This window comes from Capsicum annuum, chromosome 1 (assembly GCF_002878395.1).
Source record: "Capsicum annuum cultivar UCD-10X-F1 chromosome 1, UCD10Xv1.1, whole genome shotgun sequence".
In the NCBI taxonomy this organism is placed as follows: domain Eukaryota; kingdom Viridiplantae; phylum Streptophyta; class Magnoliopsida; order Solanales; family Solanaceae; genus Capsicum; species Capsicum annuum.
In genome coordinates this window covers 251550957-251568633 of record NC_061111.1, presented here as the reverse complement: position 1 = coordinate 251568633, position 17677 = coordinate 251550957, and the positions used below count along the sequence as shown (strand labels likewise).

The 17677-nt window shown below is 36.6% G+C and overlaps 1 protein-coding gene across 1 annotated transcript; it reads right to left on the bottom strand.

Annotated features, from left to right (window-relative positions):
• Positions 1–15214, bottom strand: LOC107850534 (DNA (cytosine-5)-methyltransferase CMT2). Its single transcript, XM_016695127.2, has 21 exons — positions 13286–15214; positions 8940–8974; positions 8719–8821; positions 8449–8553; positions 8225–8344; positions 8005–8098; positions 7265–7455; positions 7117–7182; positions 6785–7033; positions 5508–5566; positions 4834–4900; positions 4403–4732; positions 3635–3703; positions 3423–3509; positions 3230–3317; positions 2357–2478; positions 2182–2283; positions 2011–2054; positions 1845–1914; positions 1663–1766; positions 1–415 (listed from the first exon to the last, which is right to left on the bottom strand). Exons 1-21 carry the CDS (start codon positions 14546–14548, stop codon positions 247–249), a joined length of 3537 nt encoding a protein of 1178 aa, XP_016550613.2. The 5' UTR covers positions 14549–15214; the 3' UTR covers positions 1–246.
• Between the last annotated feature and the right edge of the window lie 2463 nt (positions 15215–17677).

Genomic DNA, 17677 nt, shown 5'->3' with positions numbered 1-17677 from the left:
TAAGCTGTTCAGAAAGGAGAATTTATAAGTACAAGAAAACAGGTTTACATCAAAGGAATGTCAGTTCATTGATCAATAAATTAATCAACAACGCCGCGTCCCAGTCTAGTTGGAGTGAGTCTGCTATGGAATCATCCTTTGTCTATTCTGTTCAATGACACATGGATACAAGAAATTGGAATAATCTGCAACCGATAAATAGTAGCTCCATAATCGCCAATGGAGAAAAAAATTGATGAATCGTGCTCAATTTTGCACGACCACAATGTCATCAATCGGAGGCGTTAAGAATGAGAAATTTGGTGGCAATTTAATAAGAGGCTCAGTTCCAGCTAGCCTCTGGTAGGCAAGTCCAAGCGCGTACCCGAGCGCTCGCCCTACAGGAACTGCTACAGCATTCCCAACTTGGCAATATCTAGACAAAAGTGAAAAACACTATGAAAACCAATTTATGAAGGCAGAAGATAGAAAGAATATCTTGTGTAGTTTAGAATCATATCACCATGTAAATGACATCAAATCGCCGTGTCTTAGGAGGAATTGATCGCTATGTTCATTAAAATGGTGAATACAGTTACTCTTTACAATCTCGAGATGTACTTTAAGAGGAAACCAACGCTGTAACTACTCCAATGAGATTCAATAGATGTGAAGATTACACCACAATTTAAGGTTAGTACATCTACAATGTACTAACGATAGCCAGCTCGAGAGGTGACACATTATGACCACCTCATCCAACAGTATTATTTTTATAGACACTCCCCCCCTCCCAACCCCAAAGAAAAGAAGCAAAAACAAATTGTCATTCCCTCCACAACACCCCTTTCTCATAGCTGTGCCATCCACAATCCTTACCAACATTTTACAAAACATGTCAAGAGCAAGAATAGGTAAAGAAACAAAATGAGGGACAGTAGCTTTTCCCCAAGCAGAATCTCAATTTCTCAAGCAGGTTTCGTTTTCGGTTAATTTTACTAATTGTGTGAGAAGGTTTTTTTGATATGAGGGCTTGCAGGTGCGGACAGGCTCTGATGGTTTCATATATTTGCACCACTTGCCTGCTCAGGTTCATAGGTCAAACACCAAGAGAGACCTGAAAAAGATTGTTGAGGGGGAGCAGAAGGAAGGAAGCCGTGGACTGTTTTTTTATCCTATAGCACTTAGATGGTAGGGAAATTTCTCCTTGTGTGGAGAAGTAACGTTTCAGAAAGTTATTTTTGTCTTGTCATAAAAGGAGAAGATCATGCGATACCAACTTAAAAATTTGGTTTCAAATATAATAGATCACAGATATTTTTTTTCATATCCTTCTCTTCATAGGGATGAAGGCCTGCATTTATATATGTTTTCTTCTCTTGGTCTTTAAGATCTTTAATTAGAACTCCCTCCATTTTGATTTGTTTTACTTTCCTTTTTAGTCCATTTCAGAAAGAACGCCTCTTCCCTTTTTTGGCAACTCTTTAGCAACTTTGCACGAGACATGTTTAAGACACAAGATTAAATGTCATTTTGATACATCTACATATCTTTAATTTAAGACCATAAAAGTTTCTTTCCTTTGTTTGAACTCCGTGTCAAGTCAAAACCAGACAAACAAAAACAAAAGGAGTAATTGAAATCGACCAACTAATAGAGCTGTTTTATCTGAAAACAAGATACCTTTCCTTGAGAGTACCAGTGAACTTATAGAAATCTGGAAAACCTTGCAGTCTTGCATACTCTCGTATGGTCAGAACTCGATCTTGCTCTGGGTGTAAGATAGCCTGAAAAATATTGAAAGCTCAGAAAAAGCTACAGTCCCATATTGCATATTTGATTGTAAGAATAACCTGACAAAGTACCTGGGCACGATGATTAGGAAACGTCACTAATGTTGCTACTGTTTCATCCCACCATAATCTCGCAAACGGCCTACAATTTAAAAAGGATTTAATTGTCTATTTGATAGTATCAATTAAAGGAGAAAGAAGAACACATATAACGAGCTTCTACGAAAACATGCATAACCTCTTAGACTTTCCATGCTCAAAGTTGAACGCACAATCAGGAACCTATATTGTAGTAGAATGATTCTGATTAGCAGGAATGATACGTTATTTGTCTAGGCATCACGGGATACCAAATTCATCTTAATAAGTCAAGTACTTTTTGACAGAACAGCAGTAACAAATTGCCTACCATGGGCTTTCCGTTTGGTAGGACCTTTGGATCTTCAGTATCACGACGAGCCACATTATCTGCACCTACAATTACACCAGGGAGGTCCCTGAAATTTGCTCCCTGCGGTGGAAATATGTTACAAGGGGCAAACATCTGAAAAACTCAATTTTCAGTAATGTTGCTACCGTCAAACCTTTCTATGTGGGACTAGACAAACTCGCAAGTAATCGTCCTCGCCTAGTTGGCAAGGCCGATGATCAGATAGAAGAGGTTCTTTTGTTTCGTTAACTCCAGTTGATGAACAGCTCATTATCTCTGAAGGAATTAGAAGGAATCATTTCCAAATGTAAGGATAAGCATTCAGCTCATAGAGTCTAGCATAAACATAAAATGCACACTTCTCATGTATTTAAACAGCAAAAAAAAAAAGAGATACAGAATATATGATCTATTTTACATTGGACAAAATTTACCCTATTTTTTCGGTTAGGTGAAAAGAGAAAGGAGAAGACGTAAAAGGGATGATAAGGGTTATTTCTCTCATTTGGTAAGGGGGTGATAGAAGACGATATGAAAACCTTCTATTAATTTCCAATGCCAATCTAGAAAATTCGCATTGCAAACATGTATAGATGCCGAGTTTTTGACAAAAAGAGTAATATATATACACTAATGGCATACACATGTAATTAGTCAAGTTGCATGCAAGCTGGCCCGTACACCAAGGAGATCTCTCCAAAAGAAAAAAGTTTCGTTAATTCCCCGAGAAAAGCCTACAATATATGAGGTGGTAAGATTCATTTTTTTACCAAGGCATGCAAATTTCTACTGATATGAAAATGAAGTAAATTTGTTAAACGAAAATCCTCTTTATCTTGTTGATAGGAACAGCTTCTCTTTACCAAAGACTAACCACTTATCACTATATTGCTAGAACTTTCAGAACAAAATAACAAGGTTGGCACTTGCAGCTTTTGATTACAAACCAATACAAACAGATAACAAGAGAAAATAGCCGTAATCCAACAAAAAAGGCCTTCAGAACTAGTATGCAGAGAGAAATTACCATGTTTAGATGATCTTATGTATTTCTGAAACGCTGTTTGTGGGGGCATCTCATATGGCATTTCTTCACGAGTTTCATGCCATGTCACCTATCAAAAAGCACATCAAGTATTCCATTAACAAGACAATTTCTAAATAAACGCGTAACACGTATCAAAAGTAAAAAGGATTTTTATTAAACACAACAATCATACAGCTGGCAGATCAGATATAGCATCACGAAGAACAAGAGCTTCCTCAAGGTCACGTGGTTGTCCTTCATCATAAGCAACAGTATTCCGCTGCAAGAAGGAAATCAACTGTAATAAATGCAGACCAGGAGCATAAAAAGACAATAACTTAAGAGAAAATAGAAAGAATACCACAAATTCCCAGGTAATAAAGGCAGTATAAATGTAAAAGGTACCTCAAATTCAGGTGAGGGCCAATATTTTACAATCACGTCATGTGAAGGAAGTGGAAATGGAGGCAACCTCTGAACAAAGAGGAAATGATTGAGATTAATTGGAAAATCACATAGATATAATTACCAAATCCAGTTTAAGATCTTTATTATTCTTTTAGGAGTCGTTTGAATTCAAAATGAGGGAAAATGAAGATTGAGTATACAGTCACCTTACAGAGAAAGTCATATTTTCCCCGAACGTTAAGATTGCTATTTAAGATCTCATGATTTATGAATCTGAGATCACAGATGTGCTTGGATATCACATGTATTGCCTGTACACTTTAGGCTTGGCAGGGTTTATCTAAGCTAAGGGTCTATTGGAAACAGTAAGGTCTGCATACGTTCTACTCTCCCCAAAAACCACTTGTGGGATACACTAGGTATGTTGTTTTAGAGAAGAAATAACCACCCTATTAGGTAACTATGGTGATAACATGCAACATAAACATCCCTCATACCAAACGAACCCGTAGAGAAGAAATAACCATCCTATTAAGTAACTCTGATGATAACATACAACACACCATTTTTTTAATTATTTAGTGAATATACTTCCTTTTCAAGCTGCTTTTGTTTTGTGTTACTCGAGTCGATGGTCTTTAGAAAACAGCCTCTTCACCTCCGCGAGGTTGGGGTAAGGTTTTGCGTATACTTTACCCTCCCCACACCCCACCTGTGGGAGGTGGAATTACACTGGGTTTATTGTTGTTTAGTGAATATACTCACCTCACTCGGAAGTGCACCCCAAAAGAAAACTCGCAACCGAAATTGTGGGAGACCATAACAACCAGCTGCCATAGTTCCGAGTCTTGCTTGGTATCTCATATGTACCAAACGACTTAAAGCATATCTCCCAAGAGATGCTTTATCGAACCTCAGTATGTCAGATACGTTTTCCATCAGAACATATTTAGGCCGTAGGAATTCCACAACATCCATAAAGATAATAATTTGACGATTTTTCTCATCAGACAATGGGTCAGTAACATTTCTGTGGCGATTATATCCACTGATGCCCTGGCAAGGAGGACCCCCACATATCATATCAACATCACCCTGCAAACATAATCAGTAAGGACCGAAAATTAAACAGGGATGATGATTCCTATGTCATTTAGTGATAATCATTGCAAATGCAATGGAGAGAAGTAACTTACTGGTAGAGGCAGAATTTTCAGTTGTTGCCCCCTTCTAACAAAATCTTTTATGCTGTCTCCGCAATTTCTGAGACAAAATAATATTGCACATGTAATTGAGGATGTGATGAAAATGCATAACAAAATGTTAAGATCTTAATTTTCTCAATCTCCAAAAAAACTCCTTGTTTTTTCTATTTCAAGTATTCACAATCATAGCATGTTAACAGTCAAAACATGCCGATGTCAAAATTCCAACAGGTATATTGCATTATGTCAACAACTGGAATTAGTTTGTAAAATAAGAAATCCTTTAAGTTCTTTAATGTCAAGAATTACACTTCCTGCTTACTCTAAACAAGTTAATCCGACAGCAAGTGACCCTCCAAGGAAGGACTAAAGAAGGCTGCGTAGTTTCTGGCACTTATATCCATTGAACTATCCCAATTCAGAAATTAACTAATTTTTCGTGGTTTCAACTTTTTGTGAATATCAACTTTCTGTTTGTTATCTTTCAAAAGCTGATGGTACTTATAAGATTGTTCAAAGACCAAATATGATAAAGGGAAGTGTTAAGAACCTTAATACTCAGAAAGAGAAACATGCTTCTAAACTTAGCTAACCAAATTTTTTGAGCACCAAAATTGAAAGATGCTATTTAACGATGGAAGGAACAGTATTTAGCAAGTACTTACTCTAAGTTATCAATTGGCTCCCAAGTATCTTCACTTGGTCCATAACCTTTCCACCTCACCTATAAGAGTATCCACAAGAAAAAAGCAGAATCATCAATATCAAAGCTAAGACCAAGAATCAAGTTTGCAGTCTAAAACGGTCCAAAAAAAGAAATACAGAAAAATCAAGAAATAAAATTCACTCCTCCAGCAGTTAAATCTCGTGAAGTCTGACTATCATCTTGCCACATTAACTTCCACTACCGAAACTTCTATTTATCACTTTTTGTTGTTGGGATAATGAATTTGTTTCACCAACGCCAGACCAAGGTGATGCCAAATTTTGTATAAGTGAATGTGGGGTAAAAGGAGTAAAAGTTTTATTTATGTAGACCCAACAAAAAGTTAATACTGGTGGAGTTGCAACCAAAAAGCACAGTAACCATCAGAAGCTATAGAACATGCTAACGAAGAAAATCAAGACACGAGATGTCATAAGGATGCTAGGAGAAGTGCTCTTGACCAGTACATCCATGTTTCCTTTTTGTTGCACTAGCTGGTGCGTGCAAATGTTCTTCCTCTTATAAGTTATAATACTCAGCTTACAAGAAGTGGAGGACGAACCATGTTGGATTTACTCTGGTAAGGAATATAATTTTGAACATAGAAATTTGGGCTGGACTAAATGTTTGGCTAAAATTTACGTTTAGGTAGGACAATGGCTGGAAAAGTGAAACTAGAAGAAAAGAATGAAACATTAACCGGTAAGGCTGCCTGTAAGGAGTAGCGACTATAGTTACAAGAGGGATCAAATAGGCTCTGGCACCATATTGTACATCTGAAATGATAGAAGGTAGAAATTGTTTTTGTACCACTAATACATGCTCTTACACTCAAGCCGAGGGTCCTCCGGAAACAACCTCTCTACTTCCACGAGGTAGAGGTAAGGTTTGCGTACACTCTACCCTCCTCAGCCCCCACTTGTGAGATTTCACTAGGTATGTTGTTGTTGTAATACAGGTTCTCACAATATACACCTAATTATCGGTGTGAAAATACAAATACATCGATGAACTTAATAAATAAAAGAATGCAGTGAACCATTTGTGACCAGTTTGTTAGGTCAGTACTGATTGTTGACCCACAAAACATAAAGAGTTCAGTTTTGGCAAAATGTAACCTTTATTCATCAATATGGGTCCATTTTTCTTTCAGCAACTCATGGTTTTTTATTCTCGAATATAACAATTAGCCCATTAAACTAGGACAACCAACTAATATGAAAAAAAAGCTTATACCTGAAAATGAAGTCCAGATTTTCCTTCGTCGTTGGGATCCCCGTAACATATGTCAACTAATTTTAATACCTCATATTCTCCAGAAGATGCATTAGAATCAGCCTCGGAATCATCATTATTTTCACCTTCTTCTCGGTCGTCTACCTCACCGTTTGAGCTTGTTTTGAAATCACTACAGCCGTACAACTGAATTAGATCCTCCCATCTTTTCAGTAGCTCCAGAAAATCCTCAACACCTTCATTCCTAACCTAAGAAAAATGTTTATTATGATTAAATTTTATTCAAACACATTGATAACATCTACCATGCCTGCCACAAAATAAAAGCTTACATGTGTCTGAGGATGATTCAGTTTCAGGCTATCACACGCAGACTTATTAAAATCAACTGCCCATTTCTAGAGGAAGAAGAAAAATAAGAATGTTTAGATGCATAACTTAAATGGATAATTAGATATGAATAGGATTTCTATAAATTACCGTCGCAAGCTTAACACCAGAGAGTTTGGTACCAAGGCACAATCCCATTGACATGCCACCACAACCAGCATATAAATCCAATAATGACAACTCCACTTTCATAGGTTCACAACTTGGCGATACCTCCACAGGATATGTAGTTATAGGCTTATATGACTCATCAACTAGCGAAGGGGAAATTGAGCTCTTGACTGAATAGTCCAAAAATATAAAAACGGAGTATTAACAAATATTGGTGGAGAAAATATAGAATCAGATTAGGTATGATTACAAGCTTCATGTTACAAACTGTTATATAAGAAGTCCATTAAGAACAACAGCATGGTATCCATATTCATGATGGCAAATGGAAACTACAAAGTGAACTTGTTATAATAAAAAATATAGATTATAAGACTTAGATACAAGTGGAAAATAAGGTGTTTGAATTTTTGATGTCACCTACAAGTAAGCAACAAAAGGTAACTTTCTTTAATGAAATTAGTAACATGATAAGATCAAGATACAACTCAAATATCATAAGCAAGAAAAACTTGACAATCATGGATATTTTGAAATGTTCCTTTTGCATAAGAGTAGCGACATCAGTAACTACTTCAATTGTACAGACTCTAACCAGTTTCATTTGCCACCACGTGGCATCAACTAATGTCATCCACTCTCTGGATCAACTATAGCTTTCTATTATCGATATCTTTATGTCGTCTAAAAATAAGAATATCTGTAACGATATAACATACCATTATGCAATGTACGGAATGTGGAATAATCAACACAGTATTCCATATCATAATAAATGTGAGCAGGTGGAATGTCCTCTTTATTCAAATCAAGCTGCAGCAGCATCAAAATTGCAGAAGAAACAGTGAGCGCACAGTAGTCAATATAGTGAACAGTGGACAAACAAAAGAAATCACAAGCAATTTTAACAACTAAAAAGAATATCAAGATGGAGCATACCCTGGTTGGTAACTCTACCACATTGACTTTGGAAACTACGCAGTCTAGTAAATTATCATTCTCTAAGGTAGAATAGAATATGCGCTTTGGGTCATGGTAAGAAGCAGCATCTTTCAAAACCTGAGAATTTTTTGTAGATAGAATGTCCAAATGAATAATTAGAAAAAAGGACTTCAAGTATACAATACAAAGTGAAAAGGAAATACTCTAGAGATAGTACAAACCGTATCTTCAGCTCTGAAGAACCATTGTACCCTAAAATAATCTTCCCCCTCCATTGTCTTGAAAAACTCCAAGATCCTGCCAATATGTTTTTTCTTGCCTTCACCCTAAATGAATTGCTCAACATTTTTCAAGACATAGCTCGAGGAGTGATGAAAAGCATAAACTAAAATATAGGTTTTGATGAAAAGCATAAACCAAAATATAATTGGTGAGACTAATTTCCTATAAAAGAAAGAAGAAGCTATGAATAAAGAGAGCTAACAACTTACTTTTACATAAGCACAATCTCCAATATTGAAAATGAAACCAGCAACCTTAGCTTGAGAATAATGACATTCCACATTTAATATGATTTCATCTTCTTCACCAGAACTACAATAATAAGCAAGCATAAAATTAAGGAGTGAAGACGTGCTACGAGTTTATAAAAAGGTTAGAAAAGGAAAAAATTTTACCACCGAAAATGAGAAATTCAGATGGTATCACTCACTTTAATTTCCAGCCTTGACGCTGCGTTTTTCGACTCTGCAATTGCCAATATACATTTGTAGTCAGAATGAGTAAAGTTTCTTTTGCACTTATTCAGAAATAAAACTTTATTGACATGTATATCACTAGTCAGAAGAATTAATTGATCAAATATCAAAAATAATCCGGCATCACCACTTAGAGCACAATGTAATCAATTAAAATGGATAACAGATAATAGTTAGCTTATAGGAGCTGATAGAGATTCCGGTGATCATTCAGATTTTTTGTCTTATGACATCCTAAAGCCCACTACTTTTCCATTATATATAATCTTATACAATGGAATGAAATTTCTATGCACATATTCCTAAAAGAACCAAGAAGAAATGTTAGATATCCAAATAGCCCAGCAACTTCTATGCACATCTTCCTGTAAAGAACAGGGATAGATATCTAGAGTGTTTTGATAGAAATAGAAGGATGTCTACCTGCAACGATCCAACATTTTCTTAGTGAACTTAAGAAATACTTCATGAATATAGCTTACTAATTTTAACAGGTTTCATAATAAAGCAGATAATTATGGAATGTATTCGCATAGTATGTATGTATATACAATTATTCTTGAAAATACAACTAATATGATATAATGTATAAGTTAGTGAAGTGCTAAAGAGGTTAGTTGGCCTAATTTACACTTTTACATGTTAGTTGGGTGATCAAGTGGACTAAGACCATTTATTCCTAGTGCACATATAAGGATATGAGATATATTAGGGCAAAAGAGCTCTTGGCTCGTCGAAAGTAAACTTTTTGCTCGAAGGAAGGGGCTGGAACTTTAGATGACCAGCGGTAAGGCTCTCGTCAATTTAAGCTTCACGTAAAAATTAACCTAGTCCATAGCTTCATTGGGTCCTTTTTTATTTTTTGTTGATAAAGACATGCTAGAACTCAATAACAATGTACAGTCCAAATGGAGCAGGCATTAGCTTAAAGAGAATCAACACATCTGTAAAGATGGAACGTCCATTTTCCAGCCATGTAACTTCTTTATTGGTTCTTATGAAAATGTTGTGTAGTAATAAATGATAAGGATTTAACGATAATAACGGTGGTAATGATTAGGGATCATTTGCTCGAAGCAATGACAATGGCAATCATGAGCTTTTATAAATCTTCAAGAGTTAAGATTAAGCAATTAGAAGCCGCTCTTTCAATTTTTATTTGTATACCGTTAGGATGTTTTACTTTGGAACAAGAGTGTTAATATATTGGTCTATAAAAATTGATTATTTAGATGGATTTTGATAATGAGTTATGCTTTCGCCTTCAGATTTATCAATTGAGGTGTAGAATATTGAGATTTAGACTTAAGCTTGAAATTGAGGGAAATTGAGATTGACCCATCAATTGATATCACAATTGAAACTTGATTACAGATTTAGACTTCATGGTTTATGGGTAACATGTCCATGTAATCAATTTTGGATTTTGGACCATTGATCCGAGGGGCGGGTTTGAGTTGACCAAGAATTGACTTTGACCCCGAAGAGTCTTAAAATTACAGGATTAGTTTCCCTTGAATGATTTGGACCCTTTATTTATGTTATTGAACGAATAGAATGAGGCTATTGGGGTCGTTTGAAGAGAAGTTGGCGTTTCAAGAGAGGTTTGCATACCAACTATAGACAAGGAGGCTAAAACTCTTGGATTACTTGTTTTCATTAAAAAAAAATATGATTTGCATTGTACATATGCATTTAAACCATTTAGGTCGTGCGAGTTGGCAGCATGACCTAAATTGGGTAAATTTTCACGTGTCTAAAGTAATGACCAATTGAGACTTGTTATAGATGTGAAGAATTCACTTGGTATTGATTGGACATTTATTCCACTTTATATATCTCCGGAAAAGCATACTCCCTAAGGCCCTCGGATGGAGGTAAATGTTAGTTATACGTGACCCGAGTAGGATTGTCGGTAAATAAGCCCCACAACAGAAGACGGGGTAAGACATGGACAAATACGTACATATGTCTGGGAGCACAGGATTCAGCGTATTTCATGGGTTGCTTGTTATTGCTTCATGATTTTAGCTTCAGCTTCAGTATAAAAAGGGCAGCCCGGTGCACTAAAGCTACCGCTATGCGCGGTGTCCGGGGAAGGGCCCCACCACAAGGGTGTATAGTACGCAGTCTTACCTTGCATTTCTGCCCGAGGCTGTTTCCAAGGCTTGAACCCGTGACCTGTTCACATGGCAGCTTGTACCAGTAAGCTGAGTGTCAATGATCTTGTTGTAGTCAGAGACAGAAGATAGAAGGGAAATGAATACAATAATAGGTTCCATGAAGTGATTCTCAAAGTTGATTCGGTATTAGCTTGCTTTTGTTGGTTTTCATTTTGGTTGCAGCCAACACACATGGTTCCAGAGCAACAAAAATGTTGTCGCCTCGAAACTAAACAAAAGTAAACACCAACATTATGCACCGGTGCAAGCCTTCCAAACAAGTGGGAGTTCGATTTTCATTGTTCCCACTTCCTCTTTCTCCCCTTCCACTTCCTGTTCCCCATGTAATACAAAATTTTAAGAAAAAATACTATGTGCCAAGATCTTCATTAACAGGGAGGAAAGTAGCTTGGTATAATAGGGTTCATCTGAACCCACTACTTCTCATGCAAAGCATAAATTATGTATAAAAATTTAATAATGAAACAATTATAGATATGAATCTAACTTTGATAATACAACAGGATCAACTAAAAACTTTAAAGGTTGGACCCATAAAACTTAATTCTTGCATCCGCGTCTGACTCTAATCCTCAATGGAATGGCTCACTAGTTGCTTATAGGAGTATAACACTCAGTTGGACTCATTCAGGTAGCTGATTATCCTATATCTATGATGGTTGGCTGCTCGGTGGATTAGCCTAAATGCATCCAACATCAACATATCCAGTGTATTCCCACAAGTGGAGTTCGAAGAGGGTAGGATGTACTCGGATCTTACCTCCACCTTTGTGTGATAAAGAGAAGTTGTTCCCTATATACCCTCGGAAAGATTGCACAGATACCACAAATAGACCCTCGGAAAGTTTTCACAGATACCACAAATAGACCCTCCGAAAGTTTGCACCGATACCACAAATAGACCTCGGAAAGTTTGCCCAGATGCCACAGTCATATAAAAGTATGAAGGGCAGTTCAGTACACTAAAGCTCCCGCTATGCATGGGATCCAAAAAGGGTCGAACCACAATGGCTTATTGTAGGCAACCTTACCTTGCATTTCCATAGGAGCATGTGACTTCTTGATCACATGGCAGCAGCAACTTTACCGGTTACCTAAGGCTCTCCCTTAAATCATATAAAGTATTAAAAAAATTAAACAAGAAATGTGTATCGAGCACCAACCTCAACAGGGGCATGTGAACCCACTACTTCCAATGCAAAGCATAAAATTACATATAAAATATTACTAAAATCGCAACAAATAATATATAAACTCATAAAACTTAAATCTTGAATCTGACCGACTCTGATCCTCAATAGGATGGCTCACTAGTTGCTTACAGGAGTATAACACTCAATGGTGCCATTCAACAACAGATTTCTCCTTATGTATGCTGGCTGGCTTCTCGATGGATTAGCTGAGATGCAACCAAACAACAACATACCCAGTGTAATCCCACAAGTGGAGTCTGGAGAGGGAGGGTAGGATGTACACAGACCTTCCCTCTACCTTTGCATGATAAGAAGGTGTTTCTGATAGACCCTCGAAAAGTTTTGCCTAAATACCACAGTCATATAAAAGTATAAGGACAAGCTCGACACGCTAAAGCTCCCACTATGCACAGGGTCGGGAATGGCCAAACCACAACAGTGTACTAGACACAGCCCTACCTGCAGAAATTCTACAAAAGGCTATTTCCATGGCTTGAACCCATTAAATAAAGCTCCCACTACGCACAGGGTCGAGCATGGCCAAACCACAACAATGTACTAGACACAACCTTCTACAAGAGGCTGTTTCCACGGCTTGACCCCGATACAATAAAGCTCCCAATACGCATAGGGTCGAGAATGGCCAAACCACAACAATGTACTAGACACAGCCTTCTACAAGAGGCTGTTTCCACGGCTTGAATCAATACAATAAAGCTCCCACTATGCACAAGGTCGAAAATGCCAAACCACAACAATGTAGTAGACACAGCCTTACCTTGCAGAAATTCTACAAGAGGTTGTGTTTCCACAGCTTGAACATGTGATCTCAACAGCAACTTTACCAGTTGCACCAACGCTCCCCCTTCAACCATATAAAAGTATAACCGAAATAAAACAAGAAGATGTGTATCAACCACCAACCTTCAAATCGTAACGCCATTGCCACCTTTGTTGAGCTTCCTCTGCAGGTATTGGCTCACCAACAAAACACACACTACTCTTCTGCTTCTTCACACTTTTTGTTGCTGAATCTGATCCATCTTTCCTCTTCATTTCTGATCCAGCCGCCGCCCCTTCTATTTTTCTTGATCTTAAACTCTTCCCTCCCACTGAATTACTCTCACTTGATATTTTCTCCAATGTTCCCAAGATCCCTACATATACTGAACCACTTCCTCTGGTAGCGCGTCTCTTACACGCGCTGGTCTCTGGCGTCAACAAAGCCAGCAACTCCCTCTTCGTACCATATTTCTTACCACTGGTGGCCCGTGTACCCGACCCGCTTTCCTCCTGCAATGCCATTGGCTCTAGTTTAGCTCCATTTGTATCGGAATCAGTTCCCTTGGTATCGCATTTCTTCAACGCGCATCTGTTTGGCGTCAAATCCAGCAATTCACTATTCGTACGCGCCCTCTCACCATCATCAGCGCGTTCAGTACACGCGCTCTCCCTCGGCAATGCCGCTAGCTCCAGTTTAGCTCCATTTGAGTGGGAGTGACTGCCCAAGGCATCACATTTCTTCAACGCGCCGCTATTCGGCGTCAAATCCAGCAGTTCGCTATTGGTAACCGTTATCTCACCGTCTTCGGCGCGTGTACCGCACACGCTCTCCTCCTGCAATGCCGCTAGCTCCAATTTAGCTCCATTTGAATAGGAATCACTCCCCATGGTATCACATTTCTTCAACGCACAGATGTTCGGATTCAAATTCAGCAATTCACTATTCGTACCTGTACCCTCGCCGCCGTCGGCGCGTTCAGTACAGGCGCTCTCCTCCGGCAATGATACTACCTCCAATTTAGCTCCATTTGAATCGGAATCACTTCTCATGGTATCACATTTCTTCAACGCGCCGCTGTTCGGCGTCGAATCCAGCAATCCACTACTCATACCCGTTATCTCACCGCCGTCGGTGCGTTCAGTACACGCACTTTTCTCCGGCAATGCCACTAGCTCCAATTTAGCTACATTTTTATCGGAGTCATTTCCCATGGTTTCGCATTGCTTCAGCGCGCCGCAGTTCGGCGTTAGATCCAGAAACTCCATCTTCATACCGGTTATCTCACCGCCGTCGGCGAGTTCACCACACGCGCTCTCCTCCTGCAGTTTAATTTGCTCTAGTTTAGCTCCATTAGAACCGGAATCGAAGTCAAACTTCGGAGACTTTCGAACTTCGTCATCCATTTTTCTGATTTTCCGTCAATTGCCTTTTCCTCGATTTCGTCAAATTTACAGTTTAGCCCTTCCACCACCTTCTCCGTCGCCTTGGCCGTCACTCTCGGCGATCTCTTCCTTGTACTTTCCACCGGAGAAACTTTTCCGTCAAATGCAGCAGGAGGAAGTAGAACGAGTGCTTTAGCAGAAATGCACGAACTTGATAATTCCACTTGTTTTATACCCTTTGATCTCTTCAAAATTACACTTTTACCCTTCCCCTCAACTACCTCCACCACCTTCTCCGTCAGTCTCGGCGACCTCCTCCTCGTTCCGTCCAATGCAGATGGAAGAAGAACAAGCGCTTCAGTAGAAATGCTCGTCACTCTCTCTTTTATACCCTTTGATTTCTTCAAAATTACACTTTTACCCTTGTACACCAATCTCAGTGACCTCCTTGTATTTTCCGCCGTTGAATTTTCTCCTTCCAATGCAGTAGTAGTAGTAGGAAAAACAACTGCTTTAGTAGTAATGCACGAAGTTTTACCCTTTGATTTCTTCAAAATTACACTTTCACCATTCCCCTCCACCACCTTCTCCGCCACCGTCGTCGACACTAATCTCGGCGACCTCCTCCTCGTTTCGTCCGCCGGCGAATTTTTAAATATTTCTTATTAACGAGTAACCAACATTTAGGGCTCATTTGGTAGAGTGTATAAGAATAATGCATAATATGGTGTGCTGGTAATGTTTGTGTTAGTTATGTTTGCATTAGTTATGATTTTGTTTTTCTTATGTAGTGTTTGGTCTGATATATTAAAAATAATATGAACTAAATAATTTTAAAAAAAAATTATAAAAATATCCTTCATATATATGTTAGAAAGATTGTGAATTTTTTTTTTTTTAAGGATAATAGTGTTTTTAATCATGTTAACGCATGTATTAGATCCATTACATTGCTAATATCGTGATTTGAAGTATTAATAATACACACTTTACTATACATTAGTTATACATAGAACACAAAAGTATACCAAATGAAATATTAATAATACATATTAAATTAATACATACATTAACTTTTTAATACACACTACCAAATTAGCCCTTAAAGTTACTGGTTCTTTGTTTTTAAGCAAAGAACGAGCTAATGCATGTGATGATGAATCTTTTGGTGAAATGGGAGAATAATTGGTGAAATTTTTAGTCATTACTGTTGTATTATTATTACTCATTATTATTGGCAATGTTTTGCTAAGAAAATGGGTAATGTTTTGCGGAAGAAAACAAACGAGATTGGTCAAATTGTAGTAGTACTATTAGATACTGCTATAATTTGAATTCAGTTGACAAGCAAAAGTGAAAGAGTTCAACTTTGAAAGTGACACTTCAATTTGATTTAATTGACAACTAAATACTACTTAAATTTGTTTTTATTTTTTAATTTAATTTAAAATAAACACTACTGTTTTTGAGTTATTTTTTAAAATAAATAAACTATTCATTCATATTGAAACTTTTTATACTTTTAATTATGAATTTCAAGAGAGTTAATTGACTTTATTTTAATTATATTGAAATTTGGACGAGGTAGTGCATTATTTATTTGGACTAAAATGTGTATTCAGGTAAAAAAAAATTGTTTATTTTGAACTAGAGAGAGTATTATAAAGTTTTGAGGTAATATAAGAATTTCATCCGTTTCGAAAAAAAAATTATTTACTTTTTTTTCAGTCTATTTTAATAATCGACCATGATATGTTTAAGATCATAAAATTAAAATGACATTTTGGTACATTTAACATAATTACTCCCTCCGTTTTAAATTACCCGTTCCAAATTGAGATGACACATTAATTAAGAAAAATAATAAATAACATGGCTAGTTTACCATGGTATCCCTATTAAATGATGTTTACATTTTAATTTAAAGAAAAAATAATTAATGCGAAAGGTAAAACATGGGAAAAAAATTATCTCTTCTTGATTAAAGAAAAAGGCAAGTAAAATGGGATATCAAATTAAGAAATTTGGGACGGATAATTTGAGACCAAAAAAGTATAATTTAAGATCAGAAAATTCAAAAACCTTCTTTATTTTTTTAAACTCCGTGTAACATCAAAATAGGTCATTTTTTCGAAATGGAGGAAATAATTGTTTTGTAAATTAAAGTGTTTAATAGTTACAGGAAAGAGAAGTTAAGTTGTCTAGATTTGAATATTCAAAGTTAGAGTATTAGGGAAGGTTCAGACTACAAGGGTATATTGTATACTCTTACCTTAAATTTTTACAAGAAATTGTTTCAAGTACTTTTACGAATCCATAACCTTCTGGTCACCTGCCAGCAAAATTAGAGTATTTACTTATCCACTAAAATAAGTTTGAGTATTCGTTTTTATGTATTATGTCTAAATTTTAACTAGGTATACCATATAATTCGACACTCAACTTGGACTTCAGGCGGCAAATAAGAACTTCAACTTTGAGAATGTACGCCAAAATGACTTTCAACTTGCGATTAAATACTTCAGCTCAGCCTCATTACATTTTGTGGACGCCAAAATGACTTTCAACTGGCGATTAAATACTTCAGCTCAGCCTCATTACATTTTGTGGACACCAATTACTAACGTAAATTTTAAAAATATTTAAATAATCATTTTATATTTTTGAACGGTTCAATTTGATTCAATAGAAGTGTAACGGTTATTGGAGCGGGGGAATCAATTAGGAATAATACAAAATTGAAATATTTTATTTATATTTATTTATTTATGATTTTTGGCATATATAACCTTATCATTAAAAATTGCACTATGTTGCATGTGTTGTACATGTATTTCTTGTGATTTTGAATTGTATGTCATTGGAAAATATCACATATTTTTTCCTAAAATACTTTTATAATAAATAATATTATTTTCTATTTTTCTCAAATTATTATTTTATTATTTAAATTTATTACATAAGTCAAAGGTCTATTAGAAACTATCGAAGGTCTATTAGAAACTATCTTTCAACCTCCACAGAGTAGTGATAAGATCAAAGTACATTCTATCCTGTTCAATTATCACTTGTTTTATTTCACTAAATATGTTGTTGTTATTTTATTATTTTTATAATTGGTATGCTTTTCACTTTTGTACCCTTAAAATA

What these genes read in the sequence shown, in the direction of transcription:
- LOC107850534 (XM_016695127.2), bottom strand. Translation starts at nt 14,548, where the DNA reads ATGGATGACGAAGTTCGAAAGTCTCCGAAGTTTGACTTCGATTCCGGT. An exon ending in CTATATCTGATCTGCCAGCT is followed by an intron (nt 3,318 to 3,422) that starts GTATGATTGTTG and finishes GCTTTTTGATAG; the next exon opens with GTGACATGGCATGAAACTCG. An exon ending in ACTGGTACTCTCAAGGAAAG is followed by an intron (nt 416 to 1,662) that starts GTATCTTGTTTT and finishes ACTTTTGTCTAG; the next exon opens with ATATTGCCAAGTTGGGAATG.